Raw genomic sequence first — 15103 nt, 5'->3', positions numbered from 1 at the left:
TTTAGTCTCATTTTATTCAGTTGTTCATTTCACGCATCATCTCTTATCCCTCTCTTTATTTTTTGTTTATTTTTCATTTTATTTCAATTCATTTGAGTATTTTCACGCACAATGCGCACAAAAGTTTGCGGTGTTAATTAGTGAAGTGTTGATGTTAATTACGGCGCACTGGGTGGAGATGTCTGCGTGCGCGCGTGCGCGCGGGTGCGTGCGTGCGCCTTATCCCTCAGCTCCTTCTTGGACCATAGTCCTCCTCCTCTTTTTCCAAAGCTCTATAATAATCAGCAAGTTGCTGAACTGGGTTAAAACTCATCCGGGATTTGAGACTTGAATGGAAATATCGACAGGTAAGAGTTTTACGCGTGTAATTCCTTTTAATTTCTTAATTAAATGTTGCGTATTTCTTCTTTTTCTTTTATTTATTTGTATTAATAGAGAAATAAGATAACATATGCTGTTATCATCTACAGATACGGGGAAACAAAGTGTAGGTAAATATGTCAGAGTTTGTGGTCTGGGCTGATGAAATAAACTTTTGCGCTTTCGTTTCCGAGCGCGCGCACACGTGTTTGAATCGATGCCTTGACTTCAGATAAACGGAAAGTTCAGAGGTTTGTCTGACTTTTCCCTTTTCAAACTGTTTAATCGATTTGGATGAAAAAAAGGCATGTGTGTGTGCGCGCGCTTCTGTGTGTGAGAGAGAGAGAGAGCGAGAGAGAGCGAGAGAGAGAGAGAGAGAGAGAGAGGAAGGTGGATAAGAGGGGGAGAGGGACACAGACCTGACTCACTATATTATACATAATATAATACACACAAAAAATATTGCAACAACAGTTGCACGCGTTTTAACTTCATTACACACACACACACACACACACACACACACATATATATATATATTCGGTGCTGTCCTTATCAGCGTTTCCTTATGGATTTCGAAGTGCGCGCGTGCGTGCGTGCACTGTGTGTGTGTGTGTGTGTGTGTCTTTGAGACTCAGCACTGGTAAAAGAAATGTTATCTACAGCGTATTATCGACGTTCAGTGTGTGTGTGTGTGTGTGTGTGCAGAAACAATGTTTGTGCATGAAGTGTAAGGCTTTAAAGCTTCACTTTAAAAGGTAAGGTACACTCTATCCCCATTTCAAGGTGAATATATATTAAAGGTATCAGTGTGACTCCAGGTCACTTGTTTAATATGAAACATTTCATATTATACTGAGTAGAAACCAGGTAGGATATACTGGGGGAAGGTGGGAGGGGAGGATACTTATTTTGTACCTAGACCTAGAGGATGTGGTGAAGGCAACATATAATGTAAATGTGTTATAGGAGATCATAAAGTCCAATCATGCATCTTATGTACCATGAATCAACTTCACCTGCTAGATCCTGTATCTAAAGTTTAGCATGTTTAGCATAAGCATATATATATATAAATATATGGGATCTATTTGACACAGATGTCAGGTAACACACATGTTCCGTGTGTTCATTTTACATGCACAGTAATTATCCTGAACCCTGTACAGTAAAGTCTGAGTGGCTAACCACACGCGCCGGTCTGTTTACTGGATAATGAACAATCAGGAAATGGCTTATTTGGAGCTGTTGCGTCAAGACCCATCTTCTAACAAAACTGTGCATCAGATTCTAATTTAAGATTTCCTCTGTGATGAGAAAGTCAGTGAATGGTGTCCTTCTTATTTGTGTCTTCTTACTTTCATCGGTTACTTTATTGTGCTTATTTTACGCGACATCACAGCCATGTTGAGGAGCAAAACAACTTCATAGTTGATCTCAGCACCGAGTCGTGTGTAGGTAGTGGACAGTTAGGCATCTTTCGTTGAGTGTTAGCAAAATGAGTCGATGTTTATGAAATGCTAGGATAAGATCTGAAAGTGTTTAGAGCATATGCATTATGTAAGAAGAACATGGTGGTTCAGCATGATATTTAGTCTGGAGGAAAATAACAAAACAAAACAAAAAAAAATCTTTCGCGATAAAATGACCACGGTTGTACAGAGGGGACAGATTTAGCTAAGCATGTCACTCTAGGAACATGTGCTATAAAAATCTCCAGATCATATATAAAGAGAAGGTATTATGTGATTAGATGAGGTGGATGGAATACACCAGGAAGTGATATAAAGAAGAGAACTGGACAAGACAAGCATATTGACCATAGCTGACCTGGACAGTGTTTCCAGATGGCGGGCATGGATTGGCAGGATTATAATCAAGGCTGGGGTTTTAGCACACTAAATGATGACATAAAGTGGGGGGGGGGGGTGGCAGAGTTTCAGGGGGTAGTTAGACTCACGCAAGGCATGTGTGAAGCTAAACGTACACAGACATTACGCTACCATTGTGGATTAACTTGCCCAGAACAATGGCCATTTCCCCCCACTTATCCACTCATGAACACACACACACACATATAGGAAAATCCACGTTGGATTTAACCCCCCCCCGCCCCTTTCAGAACCACCTCCTCAATCTCATCCTGGGCTAATATGGCGAACGAAAGAGTCTTAAACTTGAGTGCTTGATTTTTTTCCTTTTTTAAGATAACATACAGTTGTAAATGTGTTTGAAAAAGGAGGGGTGTGTGGTCTGGGCATGTTGGGGACTGTTTGCTTGCAGGGGGGGTTGGTTTAAATATAAATGCAAATAATCCAGTTGAGATATTTGAATGTATGGAGTCAAATGAGCACTTTTTTATGAACATCATAAAACAGATGGGATGTGGTTTGCCCACCGGCAAGTAGACTGCACTGATACCTGACAGAAAAATTTTGCTAAATGGTTTTTTCTTTTACAATGAAAACATTTCTATTAGCAGCTGACACGCCAACCCCTCACTTCATGGTGTCTTTTTTTCAGTCTCTCACTCACTCTCTCACCTGTGCTTGGAGCCCTATAGCCAAAGCCCAGCAGTGGGTTTGATAGCGACCCTCTGCAAAACTAACAAAGCTGCTGGAAGTCCTTCTGTCGCTTTTGTTTGGCTCCTTTCTTCCCTCGCAGGCATGTAGGCCACATTAAAACCCACTACAGAAGCCAAAAAAGGCCCATTTGAATTTGACTTCAGAGCTGAGAGACCCCTCCCTCACCCCCGGCCTACTCTTTCCTTTATGGCATGGGCAAAAAGAAAGAGAGAGAGAGAGAGAGAGAGAGAGAGAGAGAAAGGTATACCAAATGGTGGTAGGAGTTAGTGATGACGATAATGGTGGAAAACGCAAACTCCACTCCTTGGCAGATTGTTCCCAGTCGCTGAGTCCAGACCACATGGCAGTTTCAAAAGGAAGCGCTCGTTTTTCGCTCAAAAATCCCAAAGCTTTGTTGTTGTTTCTCCTCTGCGGCTTGTTATTGAGTCAGGACCCAGCTGGAGGCCAGATTCGGGTCGAGGCTGGAGGAAGAGACGGGCCTGCAGGGCCTCGATCTTATGGGTCGTCCGCCGCCAGGAAGTAGGAGGCAGCGAACGAGCGAATGATGTGGTCAGATCTTTGTCACCAGCAGAGCCTGGGTGGGTTCTGGTGTATGTGTTTGCAGGGATGTGTATTTCCATCTAAGTTTGTTCAAGGCTCAGGCATCTTGCATTCGCTTGTCACAACCGGGCCAGTTTTCTCTTCTTCACCGCTCTTCCTCCCACACATGGATAGATGTTAGAGGGGTCTAGGGGATTTCCAGGTTTTATTTAAACAAAAAAGCATGCAGAGCTTTGGGAGAGTTTTATAGTGGCAGGCCACCAGAGATCCGTTTCGTCTGCTGTTTGGACTTTTTTTTTTTTTCTTCTTTCATCTGAAGCCATGGTTAGGATTGTGTACAAAGCTTCACTTCAGTCACTTCACTGTGTGAGAGTGTTACATCCTTCCCTTTTATGATTATGGACCTCGTCATTCTGATCAGTCTGTATGGGTGTAAGAGAGTCGAGAGGCAGAATGTAGCACCCCCTAGGGGATAGTAGAGAGGTTCTTGAAGCTGTGGAACAGGAGGAGGAGGAGGAGGAGGTGTGAGGAGAAACACAGCCATCAATCTGCAGTTCCGCTCTTAGTAAACAGCAACAGGTTATTGAGTCACTGGCGCAGGATGTCCTTCCTTCTCAGGAAGAGAGCCAGAGGAAGAGGGATCAACACTTCCCTCCTCCTCTTTTCTTCTCTCCTTAAACAAGACCATCTCTCATCAGCTTTGTGTTTGCTGCTTGATTTCATCTACCTCAGTAGATCTAAGCAAGACATGCATTTCCTGTCTCTTTACTTTTATTGAAAATGCGTGAACGGGTAATGTAAAATATAGAATATTTTTCCTGTGTGTGTGTGAGATGCATATGACATGACCTTGGAGGGTGGAGATAGAGAGAGAGAGAGAGAGAGAGAGAGGGAGGGAAGAAAGGGAGGGAGGAAGGGTGGAGGGAAAAGTGGGAGGAGCCAGTGCTTCAACAAGTCAGAAAGAAACATGCTCAGGCAGTTAGTCAAACTCGAGACACTCACAGGAGAACACAGTCGCCATCTGGACTAGCGGCTGGACGAGAGAGGGAACGAGGGTGATCTGCACCTGTCCCACGAACACACTCTCTTTCTGCCGCACACACACTCGCACATACACACACTCGCACATACACACACAAGCGCACTCAGGGGAGAGATCAGACGGCTCTATGTGCGGCTGGAACCAAAGTCTGTCGGTGAGTGAAACTCTTTAGCTGATGTTTCAGTTTGCTTTGAGCAGTGTGAAAAATTGAGAAGTTTGTATGTTTTAAAAAATTAATTTTAATTACAGGTCATTACATTGTGATGTCCTGTTGGTCAGGAAAAAAAATTATTTCAATTCTTAAAACTGTCACAAAATGAATGGTATCGATCGTTGTGATGGTTTAATTCTGTTTGTTTGTTTGTTTATATATTTACATTCTTTCCAATATGCATGTCAGTTAGCAAACTTTTCTTTTTTCTTCTTAGCATTTTCAGGACTTTCTTTTCAAGAAAGCTTGAATTTTGTCCATTTATACTCATAAAGTGCCCTTTTTCTGTGATTGGTCCGGAAAGAAAATAATAATTTAAAAATAATGTTTTGTCGTAATGCTGTATAAATGAAAAGAAGCATTACATTCCAACATTTATAGTGTATTTATTTTAAACCGAATCTCAAACAATTTTAAGTTAAGTTGGACTTTAAATATATATATATATATATATATATATATATATATATATATATATATATATATATATATATATATATATTTAAAAAGCATATATATCTAGATAAACATTTTTAATTTCTGTCATTTTCATAGTATGCAAATGTCAACTTTAAAAACGAACTTAAGAAGCAAAACGATATTCAGTATTAGATTCGATTTTTTTTAGGTTACGTTTGCTTCAGCTTATTTTGGGTTTGAAAAAGAAAGAAAAGAAAAATAGAAAAAAATATGGTTGCCCAGTTTGTTCATCTTCAGTTTCTCGGTTTCATTATTAGGTTTTGATCTTGCAGCTGTCCTACACACAGAATTAAATGACAGCTTGCAGCTTTCTGTCTCTGAATCTTTTGACTCATGGAAATAGGACTGTATAAATAGATAATTTAAAAGTGAATAACAAAATGTGAGGGCTAAATTATTCTTTAAATTATTTTTTTATTAATTCTCTTGATTTATAAAGTGGTATTTCTTCTTCTTCTTATTATTATTATTACTGATTCTACATCAAAAATGTGTCAATTCAAAATTGGTCATTTTTGAAGCGAGACCGTGTCCGTAACAGGTTCTGGCGAGCCGGACACGGTGTCTCGGCTCAGTCCCTGTGTGTGGGACTATCTTGGTTGGGAAGTGTTTGAAGCTTGTTTGTGCTCTTGTGGCCCCCTTATGGAAAAAAAAAAAGTTGTGATTCTTCCCCTTTTGTTCTTCTACACACACACACACACACACACACACACACACACACAGCTATTCCCTGGGATGTTTTATAGACTTCGGCGCTTTACAACTCCGATTCCAATTTTAGCTCCATTCAGACTCAGACGCAACTTCCTTCCTCTGTCGTCCTGTCTGTGAGGGATTTTCTTTTTTTTTTTTTTTTTTGAGTGATGGGAAAGGATGAAGAGAGAGTGAAATAAAAATCTAAGCTAGGCGTAGATAGAGGCAGTAATTGCAGTGGTGTGTGAGGTGAGAGGTGGTTGATGGTTGTAGGATTTGTTGTTTTCGTTCAGCAGATGATTTTGCTTTGCTTTGCTTTGCCTTGTGTGGTTTTTATTAAAGTTCTGTAGAATTTCCTGTTTTTTTTTTTTTTTTTTTTTACTGTGAATTTCCATTTTGTGAGCCTTCCGTTATGAATGAATATTAGATAACTTAAATATCCTGGCACACTATGACTTGCTGGAACATTTTAACGTGTTAGTTATTTTATAATATTTATTTTTCCTTTTCATTCAATTTTCATTCACTCACCCCCTATATTCTGTCTGCGTCTATTTCCATCTTTCTCTCAGGCCGCCTCTCAGCATAGCTCCGTCATGTTGACCACTGAGGGCGCCCCGAACACCGCCGACCAGGTGGATGCGAAGATGACCGTTGAGGACGCCGACATGTCCAAGTGGACGGAGGCCGAGTTTGAAGAGAAGTGCACGTACATAGTGAAGGACCACACGTGGGATGGTGCAGACAAACCGGATCTTCCCCGTGCTCAGACCTCACTGCCGAGAAACCTGGCATTCAGATATGCCCCTGACTCCAAAGAGGTATGGCTGTAATGACTCACTGCTGCATCACACGCTAGCAGACTGACAAACTCATTGCCTGCAGCATGGAGTTTGGGTTTGTGGTGTCAGATTCATGCGCAGTACTGTATACACCATCTGCTTGTAAAGAAACGTCCGTGAGTGACTGTACCTATTATTAGTGTGATGGCTCATATTGATGCGCCAAGTGTAAAATTATCAGCCATGAAAATAAATAAGAAGGGTGAAATAAAATTTGTCCGTCATTTGCTAAATTCTGCTCTGAAAAGTAAGATCCTTTCCTCTAAGGTTGACTGGGTCATTCTGCATGTCTCTGTAAGCGGCACGACTCTCTCCCATCTCCCATCACATCAATCGTCTGTTATCTTGGACAGACAGTGATGACTGTAGTAGTGACGATGTGCAAACTTCCCCTTGATTTGAAGTGGGGAAACCTTTGAACGCCTCTGAGCGCTGTCCTCAGATCAGCTGAGAATTTGTTTTTTGTCTTATCTCTCCAAAAAAAAAACAAAAAAACAATAAAACAGCAATCCCACGTTAGAGATTCATTTATGGTCTGATGAAAAAGGGTGGGACAAAATGGGAAAAGACAGAGAGAGAGAGAGAGAGAGAGAGAGAGAGAGGGAGAGGATGAAAGAGAAGGTGGAAAAATGGTGAGGGAGCTGGCGAGAAGCTCGGGAGCCGAGCTAAATCTCCGTTAATGAGTTATCAAAAAGACGGCCTAATCTCCCCACTGAACTGCTACTCTGCTGTAGGCTTTCGAGAAATGTGAGGGGATTTCCTGGTGCTTTATCCGCATGGCTGTTTTTGTTTCGGGGTGTATATGGAAGAAAAGGGGGGGGGGGTGGAGGGGCAGTTTGAAGAGCGGATCTCGGTCGAGGAGATTAGATTGAAGTCTGGCTGTTGTAATCCGAAAGGCCAGACAGCGGCTCTCCGTTCCATCCGCCTTCGGGCTTTTTTTTGATGCCGTTTACCTCAAAGGAAGAAGAGCAAGCTGTAATCGTAGGTGTGGATTTATGCTTTGAGGGTTGTAGTAGTGTTTGATGTGGTGAGGAAGGAGGCCTGGTAATGAGTACAGGAGGGAGGGTCTGGGCACTTAATGAGAGGTGAGAGAGGACAAATGAGACATCTTTTTCTCAAGCTTAAAATGGATGTCAAGACAGATTCTGGTTGACCCCTGGTTTCCTCTAGCTGTCAAAGAAGTATTAAAAGAACATGCGACACATTCTGGCTGCACGTGAGATACTTTGAACTGGCTCTCCTCCCTGAATTTCTTTTAATCGATGTCACCCGTCCTCTTTAATGCCCTTTAAACCTCCTCATAAATGACAAAAAAAAGCACAAAAGTCGAGTGGTTTATCTCCTGACGCATGTCTTTCTTTTCTTTCTTTTTTTGTAAAGGTGATCGGCGTCGTAAGCCGTGAGTACATACCAAAAGGAACTCGCTTTGGCCCTCTAGTGGGAGAAAGTTACACAGCAGAGAATGTCCACAAAGACGCCAACAGGAAGTACTTCTGGAGGGTAAGTTGTTTTTTTTTTTTTAAGAAGCTTCACTTTCAGTAAAGGGGGAGCAAAAGAAATACAAGAGAGCAAAAAAAAAAACATACACGAACAGGTCACTTCCTGTTCCACTGACTTACTTCCTGCGTGACATAATGGGTGCACAGCATATGCGACAGCAGAGCGTGCTTAGCAAAAAAAAAAAAAAAAAAAGGTGCTGAGTTAGTGTGTAGTGTTTTGAGAAGCACTGTTTGCGTCTGAGTGAGAGAGTGAAGATTTATTTTGGCTTGTGTGATCTTGTTTTGACTGTGTTGTTTCTCAACGTCAAAAAGAAAAAGGCTCGAGATCGATGCCTTTTGACACAGTAGGATGTGAATCGGCTGCACCGCAACGTTCGGCTGTTTGAAACCGCTGCCTTTAAAGCTTTCACATCACTTGTCACCAAGCCACTGCCAGTAAGGCATGAGGTGTACTTGCACTCTCTTCCCTGCCTGTGGCTTTCAGCTGTTGCATACAGATATCGTCATGGCGAAAGTGTCAAGTCATCCTAGAGCGCTCCAAACCATGACCGTAAATAAATTATTTTCACTCAGAATTGTTTTTTTGGTTTGAAGACCACAGAGATCCCCTTGCGGAAAAGATGCTACTTTTCACCTGCTAACAAACACCGATATCTTTCCTATGTTACCGGAGAATAGCACTGTCAAAAGGGCGGCGTGTGTGTGGAGGGGGTGAGATGGTACAGTAAAATGTGTAGAAGAACATAACATTGGTGTCACCCAGGGAAGCCTTGCTTGTGATGTCAAGGGTTCCTGGAAATGGTGAAGTTAGTGTGAACAAGACTCTAGACTACCCCAAAACAATCTGTTCCACTTCATAAGCCTGAGAATACAAGCGAGCGTGGGTGTGTGTGTATGTGTGTGTGTGTGTGTGTATCTGCGAGTGCGTATGACTGAGAGAGAGAGAAGACATGCAGATTCAACATGAGAGTGTGACTATTGCTGGGGGTGTGATTACTGAGTCAGCCATGTGGCTTTTATAAGAGATTGTAGCTTTTAGCATCTCCCACTTGTCTGTCTGTTCGCTTCAAGGGCAGTGACCATATTGGAGGAAGTGAGAAAAGACGTGAGATGAAACGATCGTCCGTGTTAAATAATTAAAACCTCGCTTTCTCTCAGATTTATGCAGAAGGAGAGTTCCATCACTTTGTAGATGGCCTGGATGAGGAGAAAAGCAACTGGATGCGCTACGTGAACCCAGCTCACTCACAGCAGGAGCAGAACCTGGCTGCTTGCCAGAACGGCATGAACATCTTCTTCTACACGGTGAAGGCTATCCCTGCTGACCAGGAGCTGCTGGTGTGGTACTGCACAGACTTTGCACACCGTCTTCACTACCCTCCCTCAGGAGATCTCATGATGCAAAAGCTCAGTAAGTAAAGACCTTAATACTAATAGTGTAATGACGGTTAAGTTGTTTGTGTTGTTCCTGGGGATATTTTCCTGTCCCATCTTACTTCACAATGAACCAAGGGGAAGCGTGTTGACTTGGTCAGAGTCTGTCATTATCATAGTAACAGTACATGTTCTTCTCCCTTTCATCACAGAATTCCTTGTGGGGCTTTTTGGTAATGTTTCTGTTTAGGCATAGTAATGTTGCCCGTAATTACACAGAGGAAGATGCTTTTGCCTATCATCTTTCCTTAGACACTCTTTCAACATGAAAGCTCACTCTACACGCTCAATCAGTTCTTGCTCAACCAGCAGTAAAAGTTTCAAAGCAAAATCTTTTGTTTTGTGAGAGTCACAGAGAGAGAGAGAGAGAGAGAGAGAGAGAGAGAAACAGAGGAGGAAGGAGACAATACTCAGGTGTGGCGGGAACAGAGCAGTCTCGGTGACTCCGCTCCCCTGGGTCATGCGCATACCCTCAGGGTATGGGAGCCTGGTCTCCCCCAGTGAGTTCCAGTGAGTTCCATGCATACACACACAAAGTAGTATATAATTAGGCTTTCTGTCCTACCTGCTACCTGAGAAAGTAAGAGCAATCTCCTTATCTATTGCTGTCTCTCAAACCAGAGTCATAGCATGAACAGGCTTATAGCCACTGCACATATGACTCAGTATAATGGAATGGGCTGAGATGACTGGCAGGGCCTCCCACATGGGATTGATTTAGAAAAGCTTGAGCTGTCTCACTCCATGGTTCAGTAAACTTCTTCAGCTTTCTGAAGTGAATTGATGCTTCAGCCAAACATACTTTTAAGAACCTTCAACCAAGTCACTATTTTTTAACCTCCCCTTCACACACATGCATACACAAGGGAAGTGCAGACAGATCTTTGGCACAACTCCATAATTTATTTGGCACTTTAAAAGAGAGCCAAAGAGAGAATAAAGCAGAGACAGAGAGAGAGAAAAAAATGCCCCATTGACTACTTGAACTTCCTGGCGGCGGGGCTGTGCTGACAGATTGATATCAGTTGGGATTGCTTCCCTGTTTGTTTTGCACAAGTTCTCTGGGGAGGACTGGGGAATGGCGCTATCTGTGGAAAGAGAATTGGAAGGGGGAAGTTACTGATAACCTCTAACTGCGTTTACACATTGCTCACGGAGCAGAAGGATGGGGGCTATAAGAATGGGGAGATTTTTTTTTAGGAGGATACTCATCTGGCAAACCACACACAAACAACCTAGAACTGAAAAAGACACTGCTGAACTTTTCGTAAAGGTCACAGAAAAAGGTAGCAGGAAGTGATTATGATTATTTATTTCCTTATGAGGGGTGTCAAAGAAAATGAGTTTGCAAAAAAAAAAAAAAAGAAAAGAAAGTAAATCAGAAGATATTTTATTCCTATTCAAAATGCAGCTCCAAATATTAGGGGTATAACACTTTATCTTCTATTGAAATTTTTCATTTAAAACTTTTTAAACACCCATGTCCTGCACGGAAAGGTCTTTCACAATCATGAAACTTTTACCCAAGTTCACTTTGTTTCTAGCCATCTTTGAGGTGTGTGAAATGAGTGGAGTCAAGGCTTTGTGGCTTCCTTTTTGAAGGAAACTTTCAATCATTTGCTGCCACATCCATTAGATAGTATCAGTGCTCTGAGCAGAATCCAGCCTACTCGAGCACCCTGACTGGGATCCGCTGTCATGCCTCACATCCTGTGTGCAGCCCCCTACCTCAGGTTAATCAGTCAAACTGTCTCCCTTAATTGAACGACTAGGCTACTTTGTGTTATGAACCTTCTTTGCCTTGGGAAGATCTATGTGCTGTGTAACAATGGATCTCCTGTAGCAAGAAGCCAGTAGTGTGGGGAGGAGCCCATTATCTTACCTAGCTCAATAAATATAGACTGCAAGGTTATTTTTATAGTAGTGGATGATGATATATTTCAGTTGTATGTGTGACAGAGAGAGCAGAGGAACCCGCACATAATAATGGTGCCTGAAGAATGTTCAGTGAAGTCAGTGCTTTGTAGTCTAATGTGCTCCTTTTATGTGTGTCTACAGAGCAGAGTCTGATAGAAGCAAAGCAGCAGGTGTCAGAAGAAAAACCTGTTGTGAAGAGAGAGCATACCGTCTCGGAAATCCTCAAAGACACATGGCGAGAGCCAGCGAGACCATTGCCCACACGTCCCCACTGCCCTGTCAGCCCTGACAGACCCATCTACCCCCGCGTCATCTACCCAATCCGCCCACATCATCATCTCAGAGAGGACATCTTAAAATCAAGCCCAAGTATCTGTTTTGCCACTCGCTCACCTGCACTCTCCTCAGCCACCCCTAGCCCATCAGCACGCAGCAGCCCTGAGACCAGTCCAGGAAGCAGTCCTACCCCAGCAGATCCTAGGGATGCCCTGTCACTCTACAGTGGCAGCCTGGGTCAATATCCTGGTTACTCCCCACCCAACCCCCTTTCCACATTCTACCCCAACCCACATTACCTCTTTGCCCCTTACTCCATGAGCGGAACACCACCTGTGTTCTCCCGCATGTACCCCCTTTACAACAGTTTACTGACACCCAACATGCCCCTCTCGCACACCATGCTTCCACCTGAGCAAGGTCGGCATTTTCTGCTGCCACCCCACAGGGACTTCCTGCTTCCTCCAACCAAGAGTGCCTTCTCAAGAGCGACAACCCTGAAAGACAAACCGCTGCATGGGCACCCTCATGCCCCCGTCAGTGGTTCTCCTACAGCTGGTTCTGCAGTCTCTGTTGATCAGCAGCCTGCCAACCCGACCTCAGCACAGCCGAGCATCCGACGTTCGGATGAAGAGGCAATCAATCTCAGCAAGATGAAGCGAGGCCCTGCGGGATACAAGACGCTGCCATACCCACTGAAGAAACAGAATGGCAAGATAAAGTACGAGTGCAACGTATGCAGCAAGACTTTCGGACAGCTCTCGAACCTTAAGGTACTTTTGCCATTTTTTTTCTTCAATCCTTCAGTCCTACACACATACACCTCCTGTTATGAATGGGACACTGTCTCTAACCTTGCTCCCCCTCTGCGCTATTCTCAGGTGCACCTGCGTGTCCACAGTGGCGAGCGTCCTTTTAAGTGTCAGACATGCAATAAGGGCTTCACTCAGCTGGCCCACCTGCAGAAGCACTACCTGGTCCATACAGGAGAGAAGCCCCATGAATGCCAGGTGAGACTAATCTCCTCATAACTAAACACCTGTCAGCTAGTTGTGTTTTGGAGGTTGAAGGTTCTTTTCCAGTCCTAAAGCACCTTGATCTGTTTCAACAGGTATGCCACAAGCGTTTCAGCAGCACAAGTAATCTGAAGACCCATCTGAGGCTGCACTCGGGTGAGAAGCCTTATCAGTGCAAGCTGTGCCCAGCTAAGTTCACACAGTTTGTCCACCTCAAACTGCACAAACGGCTGCACACACGTGAGCGCCCCCACAAGTGTCCACACTGCCACCGCAACTACATCCACCTCTGCAGCCTGCGCCTCCACCTTAAGGGCTACTGCCTGGCTGCTATGCCTTCCCCCCACTGTAGCCTTGATGAACTGAACCGCATTAATGAGGAGATCGAGCGCTTTGACATCAGCGACAATGCTGACCGGCTGGAGGAGATTGAGGGGGTTGATGTGGAGAGGCTGGTGGAAAAGCAGATCTTCAGTGTGATCTGCCATGAAATGGACCTCAAGGCGTCATACCACAAAGGCAGCACTGGAGGGGATCTGCTTCCTCCATCACATCCGTCTAGCACCTACAGCCTGTATGAGCCAAGCAGTGAAACATCGGTTATCAAGCTCCTACCTGTCAAGGTCAAACAAGAGACTGTGGAGGCAATGGAATCTTAGCCCCAGCCCGAGCACAGAAACTCATTAAAACATGCTGCACCTCAGCCTGATCGGTTCTCCCCGGCCTGGCTGCGGATGGCCACAGGTGTACACAATCCTGCTCATAAGGAGACAGGCTTAGACCTTTGATTTCAGGGACTTACCATACTCAGGGCTAAGAGACACTGCTCCAGGCCACTAGCGGTCCAGTGTGTCCTACATTAACTTTAGAGACAATCATCTATTTCTTTATTTCATAATAATATTATTGTTGCCGTCATTGTTATTTGTTATTATTTTTGCTATTGTTATTCCTTAATAATATTTGGTTCAGTCTGTTATGCAACCTCCTTAATTTATTGTCAATGTTTACAATGACTGGGTAATTCATTGTAATTCACTGTTCTGTATATTTTCTTGCTGTCACACTTTTGTACATAGTTTCTTGCAGCCTGTGTTATTTGTTTGTTTGCCCTTTAATTGTGACGAACTAATGAGTACCAGATATGAGGAGCTCACCTTGATTCAGGGTTGTTGTTTTTTTTTCTTCTTCTATTTTTAATGCAGACAGGTATTTTTAAAAGAAGTAGCTCTTTTGTGGAAGGCTGTTGTAAATACCATAATGGAATTTTGACAATGCCACCTTCACCATGTCTTAAATGCTGGGGGCCTTTTTCCTAATTTCTATTGAGCACTCCTCGGTGTGACACACACACAAAAAAAGGGCATTTTTCTATTTTTTCAACATGTTACCTCAAACTGTGAGTGTGTGTGTGTATATATATATATAGGCTGTGAGTGTATTCAGAAGGAAGTCAAAGGCATATATGATATTTATTGCTTTTCTACTTGAAGAAGAAACCAAAATGTCCCTGGAGTAGCCGTCTCTATGTGGTCCAAAAACCCCCCCAAAAAAACAAAAAAAAACAAACAAAACAAAACAGAAAAAAAACCAGAAGCCTGGTAGCATGTAGCACACTGGCTATAAAGCTGAGAGTACTTCTCTATTCACTCACTAATATTTTGGATAAAGGGGTTTGGAAGGGTGGAAAAGGGGCTGGAATACTGAGCTAGTTACCAAAGTCCACTTAAACAACAGTGAGTGTCTATAGTGATATTAGTCGCTGTTTAGATGTCTGTTCTACACATTTTTGTCATTTGCCCTTTTTACACTCATGGATGGCACAAATTAAAGTGCCTTGGTCTTTATATGCACTGGTTTATCTTCATTGGTCATTTTCTGTATTTGTTTTTTTTTTTTTAAATACACATTTTGTAAGTCATCATGACTTTCTTTCCCTTAAAGCACCAAAGTGTGCTGTAAAGCAGTAGCATCTCAATTTCTGTTCTGAAGTATGACCAAAGTCTTCCCCATATCTTCAGCTTTAAATGAAATGTAAAAAAGAAAAGAAAGAAAGTGAAAAAAAAAGCAAACTGTCACTATGTTTACATACAGGTTTACATAGTTATTTAAGTACAACTTGTTTAAATTGTAAATTATATAAATGTTCACTGACATCATGAAATGCTCTGTCTGGTCTTGTCATTTTGACTAAATATATTTGTTTTT

The 15103-nt window shown here is 42.8% G+C and overlaps 1 protein-coding gene across 2 annotated transcripts; it reads left to right on the top strand.

Annotated features, from left to right (window-relative positions):
* Positions 1 to 246: 246 nt before the first annotated feature.
* Positions 247 to 14762, top strand: prdm1a (PR domain containing 1a, with ZNF domain). 2 transcript variants are annotated; one of them, XM_058419006.1, is made up of 7 exons: positions 247 to 347; positions 6484 to 6732; positions 8134 to 8253; positions 9411 to 9663; positions 11745 to 12652; positions 12761 to 12889; positions 12991 to 14762. In XM_058419006.1, the coding sequence occupies exons 2-7, from the start codon at positions 6508 to 6510 to the stop codon at positions 13552 to 13554; spliced, it is 2199 nt and encodes a 732-aa protein (XP_058274989.1). In that variant the 5' UTR covers positions 247 to 347; positions 6484 to 6507; the 3' UTR covers positions 13555 to 14762. The 2 variants fall into 2 exon arrangements, with proteins under 2 accessions (XP_058274989.1, XP_058274988.1); XM_058419005.1 differs by lacking the exon at positions 247 to 347 and adding an exon at positions 4452 to 4681.
* Positions 14763 to 15103: the final 341 nt, after the last annotated feature.

This window comes from Hemibagrus wyckioides, linkage group LG20 (assembly GCF_019097595.1).
Source record: "Hemibagrus wyckioides isolate EC202008001 linkage group LG20, SWU_Hwy_1.0, whole genome shotgun sequence".
NCBI lineage: Eukaryota > Metazoa > Chordata > Actinopteri > Siluriformes > Bagridae > Hemibagrus > Hemibagrus wyckioides.
This window is presented reverse-complemented; position numbering and strand designations above follow the sequence as displayed.

Bases quoted from the DNA above. Each gene is read 5' to 3' on its own strand.
- prdm1a (XM_058419005.1), top strand. From the start codon at position 4,655: ATGTGCGGCTGGAACCAAAGTCTGTCG. The intron at 4,682-6,483 runs GTGAGTGAAACT...TCTTTCTCTCAG, and splicing joins GCTGGAACCAAAGTCTGTCG to GCCGCCTCTCAGCATAGCTC. The intron at 12,653-12,760 runs GTACTTTTGCCA...CGCTATTCTCAG, and splicing joins GACAGCTCTCGAACCTTAAG to GTGCACCTGCGTGTCCACAG.